The sequence below is a fragment of the Oreochromis niloticus genome, linkage group LG22 (assembly GCF_001858045.2).
Source record: "Oreochromis niloticus isolate F11D_XX linkage group LG22, O_niloticus_UMD_NMBU, whole genome shotgun sequence".
NCBI lineage: Eukaryota > Metazoa > Chordata > Actinopteri > Cichliformes > Cichlidae > Oreochromis > Oreochromis niloticus.
This window is the reverse complement of record NC_031985.2, coordinates 11,984,222-11,999,826: the sequence shown is the minus strand read 5'-3', so window position 1 is coordinate 11,999,826 and position 15,605 is coordinate 11,984,222. Positions and strand designations below refer to the sequence as shown.

Here is a 15,605-nt window from a genome sequence, read left to right as displayed (position 1 = left end):
ATTGAGTTTCATAAGGAGATCTGGTCGTTAATTCGCCTGCTTATCTCCACGCGAGGCTCTGGACTAAATTTGAGTGCAATATATGATTCTTCCAGACACTTTTTATCTTTGCCGACTTCTCCGTCCACCTCCTCCTTTTCTCCTCATCATCCCTCCTCCCCACACCCTAATACACACACACGAGCTCGCCCTCCTCTTATTTGCCAAATACCTTCCAGTTGAAAAACACCCCAGTTCTGCTGTTATCAGTCGAATGCATCACACCTCCCACTTCTCACGTTAGCTGATCCATGTTTATCCCTGTATTCAGCACCATCACCCCCCTATTAAAACTTTCCTGTGCTGTGAGGCAGTTTGTCATATTAACGTTCTTCAAAACAAGACATAACTTTGATTCAGGGCATCACAGGAAGTGTTGATGCTCTGCAGCTGCAGCAGCTATAATCAACCACAAACCCCCCCCAAAAAAACAAGCCTTCCAGGTCTGGTTTCAAATCACACTGATAGTTTACATTGGCCCCATCGGGATCCAGAGTTCCCCCCCATCTCCCTCAAAGAGCACCGATAGATGTTTGTCAGGTTTTTGTCATAAAGAGCAGCAGCCTGGATATTTTGCTTTAGAAAACATTTTATACTTTAATAAGTTTTTTTTTAATGATTTCCAGGACAAGACATTAATTAAACAAGTTACTTACAAGCCTGTAGTGCCACCTTGTGGTTGATCTCAATATTGATTACACTGTTTACATGGAAGATGAGTGGCAAACAATAGCACGTGAGTAGCCAAAATATGGACAGACAAAGACTTGTGATCCTTTAATGTAAGTAATTGTACTGCAGCTTTGTGGGAGTTCAGTTAAGCTTTTTCCTGTTTCAGAGTGATTCATGTTTTCAGTTAGACGTGGAATAGCTTGTCTAACCCCTAACCCTAACACACCCGAGATAAACAGAATTAGTGCCACATAAATATTATTTCCTTGCTTTATGGCCCAGCTTTAGTGGCTAACCTACTGAGATTGCTTTGGTTGACTCACAGTTTGAAACAATCCCTATTTATCTTCCACTGGGCATTGGTCCACTATTTCATCCTCTGTCTGAAACAAGCTGCCATACTTCTTCTGATTGGCTGCCTCCAGGAAACAGAAGGGTCAAACTGCTGGACCTGTTCGCCTGAATTGACCATATCAGTAATATCCATTGTCACTGACATTGTGCAGATCCAAGAAGAGGAAAAACTGAAAATAAGCATTTTGTTCTGAAGGCTCACTTGTTCATAGAGTATTTAACTATATTTAAATACTCTATGCCTTGTAACAGTGTATATAACACAATAAAATAAGGAAACCCATGATAGGTCCACATTAAGGTCTGTGGTTTTTTATAAGTGTATTATTTAGGCAATGTTTGGATGTCCACATATTTTTGGCTATGTTGTGCTCATAACAGTTGTTGAAATTATGCTGGTGGTCAGAAGATTTTCGTGCCTATCTCCAAAGAAATAAATGCGACAAACATGTATTAACTTAATACATTGTAATATTACAAATCTTTTAATAAACAACACAAAACAGACACAGACAGGTGACAATTTCAAAGAAAACCCGAGTAAAGTGTCTCAGTGTGGTGTTGTGCTGCTGTTGGAGGGCTTTATTTTAAAAAAAAAAATCCTAATATGGCTTTTTAATTATTTTAAAGGCGATGTCTAACATGTCAAACCATAATCTGCCATAGGAGTTCAACAGGGATGAGATCATGCTCATAGGTCATAGGAGTTAGAGCATGGACACCCAGGGGGAGACCATTACCACTGGTGTGGATATGGTTAACTATAGGATAAGCGTGCAGTGGCATTTTGGTGTAAGAGCAAAAGAGGATTTAAATACTGGCAGCAAAATCCCCCCAACAGCATTAGAGAAGTTTGGGTTTTCCTTTTTAATTTGTCATCTGTTTCTATATTACAATTCCTTCTGCTACATTCACAGAACACATATTCATTTTGTGCCTTCCAGACTTCCAGCCTTTGCTTTGCATTTGTGTACAAAAATTAAACTTGCTTTAAAAAGCTAATCAATCACATTGAACATCCCAGCATTGATCGCAGTAAGCGTCTTACATTTTCTTGATCTTACAGGATGTCTTTCCTTTACGAAAACGACTTCACACTCTCCCACACCCTCGGTTTGCTGTGCAGTCATCCTCAGACGCAGAGTTTCAGTCGGGGCTCACAGGCGAGTAGAGTTCATCTTCATCTAATCATCAAACATTCAGAGAGATTAGTAAATGTTTTACATTTTATTCCTCCACAGCTGAAGGTCTGTTTATTGAGATTTACCTGAACTCTGCAGGTTTGAGGTTTGTCCTGAGTGAAAAGGACCATATGGGAATTTTGAAGCATCAGAAGGACCAACAAACGACTCCAATGGTAGAGGATCTGAAACGGCAAAAGCTTTTCAGTCTTTATCTTTTTTTTAATTGAATAAAAAGTATTTCAGACAGTCTGAGATGGACTTACAGCTTTTATTTATTTACCCTCGAAGAACTGAAACATGACTATCAGCCTTTCTTCTTCTTTCTTGAATTTTATATCACACAACAATAATAATTTTTTTTAAAAAGCTAGAATAATCCCAGGACTTTTTTTTTTATTTTTATAACACTTAAACTACAACTCTTTCCCTAATTATATCAAAAATTGAATTAAAAAAAAACATGGAGTCTATCTGGAAGAGAGAAAGAGCAAAGTTGAGAAAATAAGCTGACCTACAGGCATGACCACATTCATCTTCATCCAGCTCCCAACAAGGAAACAAACAAGAATATTCCACAATATTTAGTTGGCAAAAAAAAGGACTGAGGGGAGTGAAGCGAACTAACCAGGCGTCACGTTGACGTAGTCTTTGGGCAAGTTTTCATAGCATTCACCGGAGGAGGTGCTGGACGACTCAAATGAGTCCACTGAGATCTTTGACACTCTGGCATACTGAGGATATGTCGAGGCACCATTACAGCTTGGAAAGGCTTCTGTCATTGTATTTGAGGGCTGAGGACCTAAAAAAATAAAACACAAAATTAAGAAATTAGAAGTAGCACAGCTAAGACACAAACAAGAACTGTCTGTACGTGTGATTTCTTATTGGGGGGTTTCTAAGGAACACATAAAAAAAGATGTCCTACATTTAGATCCATTTAGAAACAAGATATTTAATTTAGTCCTAACAGAGTTGTACAATGTACAATATTCTGTATGTGGATGACCTCGTTCTCTTATGACTTGCTCACCAAGACTTTAAACTGTGAAATAATAACCTCCTCTGTAATTAGGTCAAATATCTTGCGCAACTTATGACAGAACAAACGATGATGATGATGTTTATAGGCAATGCATGCTTATCTATGCACAAGCAAACATCCTGTTATGCAAATTTAGTGACTGTACACTTTGCATCTTTAGAGTAAACTGTTCATTCACTGTATACGGCACACTGGATGAACTACAGAAAAGCAGAAACTTCACGTAACTTTTAATGACCCTACAAGGTTATCACTGAAGAAACCAGGTTGTCTCAGGGTAAATGCGATGTTTGTAGCCTCTAATGTCAATACAGGTCAATTTTTAGAAAGAAATCTTGTGTATAGATTTCTTTGGATAGTTACATCGTTGTGGACCTTTAAGTTTTCAGGACACTTGTATAACTGTCTATATGTGGGAATCTGATTTGTGGGAAAGTGTATTTTATCTTTTTATTTTGTTTCTTGTGTTTTATGTGATTTTATTTTTTATCGACTGAAATAAAGATTTATCATGATGATGATTATTTTGTACCCACTGTTTGTTCTTTATGTTTTCTGTGTCTTGTTTTTGGTTAAAAGTGAAACTCAGTGTTCCTCTTCCATTTACAGATTGTTGTCACAGCGGTAGTTTCTAATGGGAACGATGCCTTTTGCTTGAGTTTTGCAAAGTGTTACAACTTTGCAAACGAGCTGTGACTCACCTTCTTCACAAAGGCTCTCAAGACCTGAAGGCCTCATCAAAGGATTAACGTCTGTTCTGTATCGCTGAGAATCTGGATTTTAAAAAAGGTGACACGATGCACACAATGCAATATTTTAATCACAGAGCATCCTGCAAACATTCAGTGCAAAACAGCATGATCTGCTCACACACACACACACACACACACACACACACACACAGACATGCAGATAGACAGAGCAGCTTCAACCGCAAAATGCAGAAACACTGTGAGACAAAGAAGCAACGGCTGAGAAACGACACATAAATGCAGAGGAAAAATAAAAGAACGTGGCTCACTCCGAAAGGTGGATAAATTGACAGACGGGTCAATGCTTGGGTCATACTGCTCATAGTCTGTATCTACTGACGTGCTGTCAGCACTACTAAGCTGGGTCCAAAGAAGCCTGGGATTGGAGGGGACTTTTTGAGACAAACACACAAAAAAGATTAAACAATTTGATGAGATGAAATCTGCAACTTCCTCACTACCGTGCACGTCTATTAAATAGATAAATGGATAGATAGATATGCCTGCAGGGTTAAAGAAAGAAAAAAGCTGTGTTAGTGTTCAACATGTTGAATTGTTCGACCACTGACCATCAGTCTCCGCCGGGTTGGCGGTGACTTTGATGAGATTAACAGCCTCGTGATAGTTGTTGCTTTGACCAGATGGAGTTCGTGGGCTGCTGCGCGTCTGCTGCAGTAAGAAAGCTGTGCACATATAAAACAAGACGTGGAACATTAGCGTATGACATTTAGAGGCCCTGCAGCGCAGCGCCAACCTGAATGCTTAATGTAATAAAATAGATTAAATAGTTCAAACTTTAATGTACTTAAATATTTTGATTTTCTTTAACATTTTGCTGTATAATGTCAGGGTACTAATTTCTGTATTCTGCACTTTTATATTGCAGCATCTTAAAATTATAAAAACTTCAGATTCCAGGAAGCCCTTCAATGTTTCTTATCTTAAGGCCTTACTTTCTGAGGGATTTACAGTGAGTGTATGGCTTTAAAGTGCCTTGGATTTGCAGTAGAAAATGGTTAGAAATCCAAAATAATATATGCTACCTTCTAAGTGTGTTCTACTAATGGCATCTCCCCGTGTTAGGAAGAAGCTGGGTAAAACATATTTTTAAATGTGTGCCTTCTTCATCCTACCAACTTCAGATTAATTTCTTTCAAAGTCAAGGTAAGCCTGCAGCTTCTTCACAATCTAGTACGTTAAATTAATTTTGTAAATCTTTTAGGAATTTGACGTCTCCCACTACTTCCTAAATGTTGTGGATAAGCTGGATGTCATGAAAATATTCTAGATGTTGTTGTTTTTATGAACATGTCTTAATATGGGGTTTTCATTTTAAATTAAGGTTATGTTTTTGTTGTAAAATACGTCATCTTTTATCTGTCTATATCCACCTGCTTCCTGTCTGTACTAAAACAGATACTAACTAAAAAAAAACATTACACTGTTAGAATAAATAGGAGCTGTGAATCGGTGAGATCATTCAGAAGTGCAGGATGTTTCACCCTCATTGATTTCATCAAGTGAAATATAAAATGTTAAATAACATCTACCTATAAAACTTACTTGGAAAAATAAGCATATTTTTAAAAACTGATGGAAGAGATTTTTAATGAAAACTGTAAAAAAAAAAAAAAAAAAAAAAAAAAAAAAAAAGAAAACTGTAAAAATAAACTGAACGTTAGTATTTCCATCATTACAGACAATATAACCTAAAATAATTATTAAAATTACTTAAAATAAAAAAGGACCATAAAATATCATCTATTTATCTAATAAAATCTGAACCTACCGTGTTTTCTCCTGTAATGGCAGCAGAGCACCGTGTTTGTGATGACAATCACGAGGAGCAGGATGGACAGGGAGATGGTGGAGAGAAGCGGCAGAGACGCAAAAGGCAAATCTGCAGCAGCAACAGCGGCTGTGGTTCCATCGGCTGGATGCACAGAAAAGAAACAAACAGAACAAATACTTCACTTTCTGATTATGGATCAAGACTAACCGTGACGTTTAAGAAACTGGTACTGAGAATAATACTTAAAAGAATAATTTAAGTACTTTTTCATAAAATAAAACTGTAAATATTTACCAGTTGTCCATTGAGGTGTTACAGTTGGATTAACCGTGGTAGCGTTAGGAAACCCCAGAGAACCTGCAGAACAAAAATATAATCTGTTCAACAAAACGGAGAAATCTGAGGACTATATGATCACCTGGTTTCACCTGGATGTGAATTTTATTTACGCTACGACTACATTTTATGTGATTCCGTAACTGTTGAACAGAAACTCCTCAGAGGACAACTCACTGCAATCAACAACTGTTAAATGAATAAATAAATATGTAGGCGCAAGAATAAAAGCACTTCAAACACGTAATTATTTAAGTCACAGACAGAAAGACATTGGTTAATTACAATAAAATTTCAATTCAAATTTATTTACATATTTATTGTATGATAAAGACCCAACAGAGAAAATTTCAACAATCAACCCTGTGAGCAAGCACTTGACGACATTTATTTATCAACAGTGGGAGAGAAACCTCCGACAGACCCAGGCTCAAAAGGGGGCAGCCATCTGCTGCGACCAGTTGGGGAAATTTATTTTTAAAAAATTTGAGTGTCTTAACAAAATTCCACCTTAAAATGTATTAAATGATAATTATTGGCTAGATTAAATCCAGATGTTTGTTTCTATCCTGAATATCTGATGCCTTTAATATGTGCAAAGAAGTCCTTTTCAAAGAGTTGCTGATGAATAAATAAATTAATAAAATTCACACTCATTGATTCCTCCTTTTGTTTGGGTGTTGTTTGTTTAACAAGTATATAACAAATAAAAACACCAAACTGTGTCTCTTACCATTACAGATGACACCAGAAGCTTTTGAGTCTTTACACAGGAACCGATGATTTATGTATTCCTTGCACTCCCACAGACTCTGATTGGGTGATTTGCAATTATAGTAAAACAGTGTGCCGTTGTTGTGGGTGAGAGGAGGATTAAACCGGCTGTACTGTTCCACCTTATCACCACAGCCCAGCATGGAACACACAATGGAAGCCATCATCTCATTCCAGCAGTTATCACACACCATCCACCAGCTGCCGTTACGATGGACCTCCAGTTTACCAGAGCAGCGGTCCATACCTCCAGTCAGTCTGAGGCCTCGCATCTCTGCAGAGACACAAAGGTCACAAGGTGTAAAACTACTGGAGCAAAATGGCATAAAACATCCCGAAAAAAATAATGCAAGTAAATCAGCTGGTAAACCACTGCTAAGGATAATGACTTTGAGGTTTTTGTTTTTTTAAACATATGACATACATAATTAACTGCAATTTGTTCAGTTAACAAAACTCTATAAAATTTTATATGCCATTAAGACTTTTTTCATATGTAAGTACAGTCACGTTTAAAGTACAGTCACGTTTAGTCCCCCACTGGCCACGGCTGAAATTTTACACATCTATCTGTGGGGCCCAGAGGATAAAGAAGTCTTTATGTTTCAGTTCCATGCTGGAAACTTTGTATTATATATTGTATTTACACTGGAAAAGTGACTGAATAATTGTATGCTACTGAGCTGGTGATATATAATAAATCAACAAAATTTTAGACTGCTTTGACTCTTTTTTTTTTCTTTTTATTGTGTCACAAAGGTTCGACTGAAAGTTGACCGATATGGTAAAGCATTTTGACGTCTTTGTAAACTTCATACTGTGAGCAAAACTGAGAAAAGCATGCTGAGAAGAATAGGCGTGTGGAATTTCAGGCACAGATACTTTTGTACAGACTATGGCGTCCTGTCTCCTTAAAGGTTAAAGCGCCCATACAAAAACAAGATTCTCAAGGAACCATCAAGAGAGATGTTTCTCCTGAGTTATGTTTCTTTGCTACTCATCACTCAAATCAATCATTTTTGGTATCTTTCCTGATCATTTTTTCGTAGTGAAGATCACATTTCATTGAAACATAAATTAGAACGCAGTTTAGTTATATATAACTTACCTTTTAGGAGAAACAATGAAAAACTTTAAGATGTTTTTTTGCGTCTTTTTAAGCTCCAAGAATAAACTTTCATACTCAGTGTCATTTTGTTAATAACATTCAATTTTCAGAGTAAATTTTCTGATTTCTGCGTGTATGAATAAACTTTTTTGAACTCGACCTGAGCACACGACACCAGCGTCCTCTTTATGTCCACAGTCTTGATCCTCCTCCTGTGTAGCCGGGCAGCTCCACAGGTTCTCCTCTTTGCCCGTACAGTTCAGATCGTCCAGGTAGATGGGTCCTTTCCCCGGGGGAAATAAGCCGGCCTGGCCCGTCACATTGAGGGCGTAACCACAGCCGAGCTGGGCGCACACCACGTGAGCATCATTCAGGTCCCAGTCGTCGTCACACACGGTGCCCCACTGCCGATTTTTCCATACTTCCACTCGTCCAGCACAGCGGTCTGTCCCTCCTGCCAGCCGCACAAGCTGGTGTGCTGAGGATGATACGCTGTCATTATTATTATGCTCTCATCATTGTTACTCATGAAAATAATCAACCTAACAGCGCAGTCTGGTGATCAAGATGGAATTCCTATGAACTGATGGTGTTAACTGAAATTATTACAGTCAGATTTGACAGTCACCAATCAAACCCTGAGAAATGTCTTCCACTATGAATTCTCATTGCTTAAAAATCACAGCTCTTTATGATTTTTGGTTTCTTAAATCCTTACATCTAAAGGTTAGTGCTCAGTTATTTCTGCCTGAGGCTAATTCAGAGTCACTGTTAAGGAAACACACAAGGTTATGAATTTTTACTCCTTTAATTTTGGGTAAAAACAAGCAGGTAATCACTCTATCGTACCTTTCTTGAGGTTAATTGGTTAAACCCTTAGACAGTGTCCCTTATTTATTAGCATAGGCCTATACGCGTCACAGAGTTAAACCCACGGAGTGACTGTGGGTCAGAAATGGGTATTATAAGGATCAATTTCTGTCCCTTTTGATTCAGTTATAGACAGTCTAAGGGACTGAAAGACATCCTGGAAGTGTGTTAAACCTGCATTATTTTGTAACATCCAGCAGGAGGCAAATCTCCTGGGTTGCCTTGCTCTGTGACCTCAGTTAACCCTTTTCAGATTGCTTTACAGTTTCAATAACTTGTTTTGGGTTGGAGTCATTTTTTAAATTTTGATCAGAAGGAAGGAATATCCGGGGTGTAGAGATTTCACAGTGAGGTCGCTCGTCACATTCAGTCTGAAAACACAATGCTCGAGGCTTCATAGCAGGATTTCACTAAGCAACAGGTCACTTCATGATTGCTAAAACCATTTTTTATTTTTTATTTTTCAATAAAACGCCCTGCTGTTCCAAGTGAGGTGGAGACTGAAAGTTAAAATATATTTCTAGATCTCAGCTATATGTTATAAATTATAAAAGTAAAATATTGTAGTTGCTCAGTTCCAAAAACTCTACATGTAAAGGTTTAGTACTTGGGTAGAGCCACTGTGATCTGTAATATTAACACATACTGTTTCCCTACCAGCTTCCACACCTCAAACATGATTAACCAGCGTTTACTGAAAGACGATGACGGATGGATGACGGATAAAAAATTAGGCCTGCTGCTGCATATGGGGGAAGGTTTCAGTGAGAATTAGTGATGGCTTCCCGACGCCGGTGCAGACAGGAGGAGGTGAGAATAACCCAGCGTGCAGGGCAGGAAGTCATTTATAGACAGGAAAGGGCATGTATGACATGTGGTCACACTCCTGAAATTCAGATAAACATAAAAATAGTCCCCAGTTATTTTTAAGATATCTCAGACTGTTCATCGCCTGTTTTTGAACTGATGGTCCATAAAATGTGTGTGTGTGTGTGTGTGTGGAGGGGGGGGGGGGGGGTTATATTAAAATACATGAAAATTCCCTTTCTTTTAAAAAAAATATTGATAAAAAATTGATAAAATATTCCTTCCATTTTTAGATTTTGAGGTTTTCCTGTTTATGTGTATAGGTTAAATGAAAGACATCTCATACGTTCCAAGGAGTTTCATTCTATGTCGGTTTTGGAAATTTGTCGTATGAGAAAAAAAACATCTAGTTTCCAACCTCGCCTAATCTTTGTTTTTCTCCGGGTGCTCTAGTGTCCTCCCACAGATCTGTAAGGGTGCAATGGCGGGTTACTGCCCCAGGGACAGGTCATGGTGCCCCCAGAAAACATGAATGTAAATATTTTTCCGAGAATGACAGTTTTTTTCGTCTGTAGTGTTCAACATCAAAGTCAGAGTTATGACAAAGAAGTTCAGTTCCTTCTAAATGCTCAGATTTATATCTGACATGATGCTCAGAATTCTTGATGTTATCTCAAAAACAACCAAACAGACATCTCACAGCAGCAAGAGCAAATTCCTCAACAAATGCAAAAAGTCCTGTTTGTCTGAAATATTTAACAGCACAATATTTTTAACGCCCCTACTGCAAATCCAGCCTTGCAGTAACACAGTATACTTCTGTGCAATTCCAGTTAGCAAGTTTCTTGCTATGTAGACCGCATTGTCTACATAGCAATCTTTGTTGCTAATAATAATAATAACTGTGTCTCAGTGTTTGTATTAGTTAGTATTTATTCAGTGGCATAACAAGATAATATTTCAGTAAGTAGAAGAAAAGTAGAAGAAATGACTGGAGAGCTCCGTTTGTCTCTTCATGCCCCGAAGAAACATGTGCCTCCACGTGAAAGCAACCAAAAAAAATCCACTTTTCTTCTTATAGTTACTGTGATAGTCTAATATACACAGTTGTGGTCAGACTCTCACATGCATCCATCATGGATATGATGGATGCATATGGATGCTTTTAGTGATTATTTTGAACTATTCTTTATGACTTTAAAAAACAAGTTTGAGTTTATTTTGGATTTTCTTTAATCCACACAAAACTGCAGATTCCAAGATCATCATTTCAAACAATTGTAGGTCAGTCCAAGTTATTTGTTTATGTCACCGTTTTGCCACGATCTGGAAGAAGAACCAAACTCTTACCCTCAGAGGCTAATTAGTTCAGGTGCAGGATGAAATTTGCAGCTGATCCCAAACACACAACTGGTTTTTAAATGGATTAAGCAGGCTAACACGAAGCTTCTCCAGCAGCCTTTCATAAGCCCTGACCTCAACCCCGTTAAAAATTTTGGACTATGTTTGAAAGTATGTCCAGAAAACCAACCAATTTAAATTAACTCTGCCATTTCTGCCGAGAAGAGTGGTCAAATATCCAGCCACAGTTATACCAGAGGCTTGCTAATGGCTACAAAAGCACCTATTTGAGGTGCATGATATTCATGTCCATGGTAACAAACATCTGACCTCAACTTTCTAGTTTTCTTAATATTTAATTGCATAAGTTTTAGTCTGAACACTGCGTTCGCTGACTGATGAAACAAAAGTCCAGATGTTGTGTGAAATCTGTGTGACTATGTTAGCATCCTGATTGGCTACATCCATCTTGAACGCAGAACAATTTAATATCAGCTGATGCTTTACAACTGTGAACGTTCAATCAAAGAAGACTGAACCGGAAATTTGATGTAAACTAATACAGCGTCTATATACATTACCAATTATATAATTGATTAGATTTTTCTGATTGCTGACATTAAAGAAAAGTCTTACCACAAACCACTTCATGGATCACACTGCAGGAACTTCCAACACTCAGTGAACAGTTCTCCAAACGTCCGTGTTGGTATGAACAGTTTTGAAAGCAGGTGATGTCGTCAGGTGAGCTGGTTTTATTAATAGAATAGACGCTGCCGCATTTAAGATCCTGACAGATCTGTTCAGACAACCCATTCACAGAGTCATCTGTGAGCGCCATTATGTCACTGCTCCTGTTCCTAGGCACCCTGAGTGTCCACTTGCATTTTTTACCAAGAGAGTAGACGTAAGGGTCATCTGAGGACACACAGAAATAGGAATTAGACCAATTTATTTGGTGATTTCATTAAAACAACCATGATAGCACACTGCAAAAATACCATTTTTTTCTTCAGGTTGTCTGTGTCTGACAGCCTGGAAACATCAACAAATATTTGTTTTTAATTTGAGTTAACACAGATGAAAAGGGACAAAGATCACATAGATTACTCCACACGGATCATCCTGCTTTAGCTGTTTTAGCTTTAAGCCAAGTTTCTTCTTATTGGCTTTACCATTAGTAATAAAATGTTGGAACAGGGAGTGAGAGAGGCTGATGTATCTAAATGATCATATTAAGAATATGTGTTCTCTCTGACATCAGATAGAAAAACTGGCCTGCTGACCTCATTATTCAAAACCCTGTTTAATATGACTATCCACCATTGTAACAGCATACATATAACAGAATAAAACAAAAGGCTCAACAGATCCAATTTAGTGTACAGTACATTTAACCTGCCACAGAATCTGTGTTTAAAAAAATAAATAAATAAAACAACATTACTTCAGTTTATGGCAAAGTATGAGACCAAAGGAAAAGACTTTCTAAAATATCAAAACAAAAACTGTATCGTAGTATATTAGTTATTTTTCCACATTTTTTGGCTTTGCTGTTTTTAGTGCTCTCTGGTCTAGCTAAAGTGACCATGATATAACATGTTACTTATAACACCACAACAGACACATCTAACCACACACTAATCGAGTGGTTACTTGACCAAGAACTGAGGTTTTTTCTGGGACACGTTGGTGTGGTTGACACATAAACGCGATCATTTCGACAACATTAAAAACCACCAAACTGAATCTTGCTACTCTTTAAAACTAACATCTCACTTTTACTTTTTGTCTTTTTTAAATGTGACATCTCTTATGATCTTTATCTAAAAATGTGTCCCTTCTGACATACATTTTTAACAACCTTCACAATATCTGATCCACTTTGCTAGTTTTACACTATAACTTTACAGAGAATGCTTCCGCTGGGGGTATTTTTCTTTAGCTGTTAATTTTTTTTAATTTTAGATTTAGGTGCCACATTTCCCTTGAGAAAAAAACTCAAACTTGTTCCCCCTTTTATCTCTGTGCAGGATTGTGGTTATGTGCATACGTCTTTGCAATGTTTACACGTTGGAGCCGCACACTAACTATCACAGAGCTGAGATTAACCTCACAACCTTTATCTAGAGTAACACACTGTATTTCTGGCCACCAGGGACCCTTCTTTCAAGATGCACCCTGCTGCATCTTGAAAGTCCCCGGCCACACATTTCCTGTGTGTATGTGTTCTGTCAACAGTACAAGCAATACGAAAATCCCTTAACAATAGTCCTGTTTATATATTTTACCACTTCACTTTTAACACAGTTTATATATTTATTAATTTTTAATCCCTATTTTTTCATCAGACATTCCAGTATTTTTTAAGCACCATTACAGCTTCTACTTTTGTTTTGAATGCTTGTGAATGTAAACTGTATGCACTAAAGTATTTTTGGGGCAAAAATGTGTTATTCAGGATGCAGCTGAACTAAAAGCCACACACAGACACAAAACAGCAAGAAACTGTGCTTGCAAGGCAAAGCCGAGTTAGCGTGGGAGTGCGTGTTCTTAGCTCACTGTTTGATTTGCACCTGCAAAATTCACCAAGATGGGTTTTACAAGCAGGTCACCCCCACTTCCTGTGCCGATGAAACATTCATACTGCCTCTGAGTAGAGTGCTTATCCTGATTCTGGACAAAATATTCTGGTATAACTGTGTTTTTGTACAAAGGTGAAAAAGAGAGCGAGACATGATCCTGCAGGGTTATAAGCTATGCGGAAAACAGAAAGGAAAGATCCCACTTACTGCTGATTTTTGTGTTATTTCCCTCTGCACTCACACGGACATCAGACGGGTCGTTTTCAGTGGTTCCATTTTTCAAAGCTGAAATCAAGAAAGGAAAAAAACTCTTAAGGAATCAGAAACAGAGTGAGCATCTAGTTGGAAACCTCCTCCATCAAACTCTGCTTTTAAACCACATGTACTGCAAAGAGTAACAGCTAAACGATGTGTCACCGTTTTCTGAGCAATTATACTGAATTGGGTGATAAGAAACTACAACTAATCTCTCCTCCACATTTTTCACTTACTTTTCTAAGAGACTGCCTTTAGTTCTGATTTCCATTTAATCTTTCCTGCCCAAGCACCTAAATTGAAGGTTTAAAATGGCGTGCTCATTGCACTAAAGTACTAGTGGAAAGTTTAAATAAAGGCTAAATAATAGGGTACAAAAAACTAAAATATACATGAAATATCGAGATTTGCTTTTCATCTTGATACCAATCATGTTATTTTCAGTCTATTTTTACAAGGAAAAGTTCTCCACAAAGACAAAATTAGGATCTGACATAAATAAGCTAAAGTATTTATCAATAAACTGTCAAGTTAACAATAGTTTTACAACAACAGCAGCAAAATAGAAAAAAGGGTCTATATCGTTGGACTTTACCAACAGCACTAACTTCATTTCTTTAACGTAACATTTGAGATAACAGCCTGTATGTACATGAGACCAGTTAATATATATTTTAAATAATACAAAGGATAGATAATAGTATCATTTCATTTTATGCTGATTTCACAAAAGTTCTACTCTGTTTGTGAGAACAAAGCATTAAATTTAAAAAAAAAACTGTAAACATTACCTTGACAAAAAAAGTTCACGTGGATGATTAAGATGAATTTCAGCAGCTTCATTCTGTTGAAAGAGAGAGAGAGAGAGAGAAATACCTTCTACACTGTACGAGCTCAAAGCAGAAACCCGGAGCTACTCAGACGTCTAGCTCAAATATAGTGAGTCTGTCAATGTGGTTTCCTCTGTTGATCCCGTGGTGGTACCCTAAAACTTCCTAGTTGCTGCTTCACAGAGGGAAGTGAAGCCTTTGTGGTACTTCAGCTTTTGTACAAACAGCTGTACAACCTTTGTCATATATTTTTTTCCAATATATATTTTTTAAATATTTTTTATTGTTATATTACATTTTTAATTATTTGAATGGATGGATGGATGGTTTCTAATTTTTTTCTTTCTTATTGTAGGTATTGAGGAAATTCGTAGGTCTGTTTCCTATAATACCGTTTCCTATAATAACGGTAAATGATTTAACAGTTTGATGCAGAGATCGCAGTTCTGTGCATTTTATGAGGCCTAAGAGCAGAAAGAGAGCTGAACCTTTCTATGTTAAACACATAAACATGTCAGTGATTTCTTAGTAATAAGTCTATGATGTATGCATTTTCTCTACACAGAAAATAAATATATTTATATTTGCATGTTTCTGCAGTTCAGTTTAGTTTTATATGTTGGATGAAAACAACATAATTCATGAGAACATTATTTCGTCTTAACACTGCGATCACATTAAAGCTAAAATCTCAGAAGTGTTTTCTAGCTCTACCACTGACCTAATTCTGTCTCTAACCAGTGGGAGGTGACATTGCCTCACGTCCAATAAAATTAAACGTCTTCAAGGGCAGTTTTAGTTTCCTCTTAAATGACAGATGACAACTCTAAGACTCCACACACTGAAATAAGACATAAGATACAA

The 15,605-nt window shown here is 37.3% G+C and overlaps 1 protein-coding gene across 2 annotated transcripts; it reads right to left on the bottom strand.

Annotated features, from left to right (window-relative positions):
* Positions 1–1,518: 1,518 nt before the first annotated feature.
* Positions 1,519–14,860, bottom strand: LOC100694688 (T-cell differentiation antigen CD6). 2 transcript variants are annotated; one of them, XM_005452828.4, is made up of 13 exons: positions 14,703–14,860; positions 13,864–13,941; positions 11,708–11,989; positions 8,214–8,531; positions 6,905–7,219; positions 6,130–6,192; positions 5,833–5,976; positions 4,613–4,726; positions 4,313–4,435; positions 3,993–4,064; positions 2,875–3,048; positions 2,333–2,431; positions 1,519–2,249 (listed from the first exon to the last, which is right to left on the bottom strand). In XM_005452828.4, the coding sequence occupies exons 1-13, from the start codon at positions 14,752–14,754 to the stop codon at positions 2,212–2,214; spliced, it is 1,872 nt and encodes a 623-aa protein (XP_005452885.1). In that variant the 5' UTR covers positions 14,755–14,860; the 3' UTR covers positions 1,519–2,211. The 2 variants fall into 2 exon arrangements, with proteins under 2 accessions (XP_005452885.1, XP_003447254.2); XM_003447206.5 differs by lacking the exon at positions 4,313–4,435.
* Positions 14,861–15,605: the final 745 nt, after the last annotated feature.

Excerpts from the sequence above, each read along its gene's own strand:
- LOC100694688 (XM_005452828.4), bottom strand. The coding sequence starts at position 14,754 with ATGAAGCTGCTGAAATTCATCTTAATCATCCACGTGAACTTTTTTTGT. Across the intron at positions 6,193-6,904 it reads TTCTGGTGTCATCTGTAATG|GTTCTCTGGGGTTTCCTAAC; the intron begins GTAAGAGACACA and ends TTTGTTCTGCAG. Across the intron at positions 2,250-2,332 it reads CTCAAACCTGCAGAGTTCAG|ATGAAGATGAACTCTACTCG; the intron begins GTAAATCTCAAT and ends TTTGATGATTAG.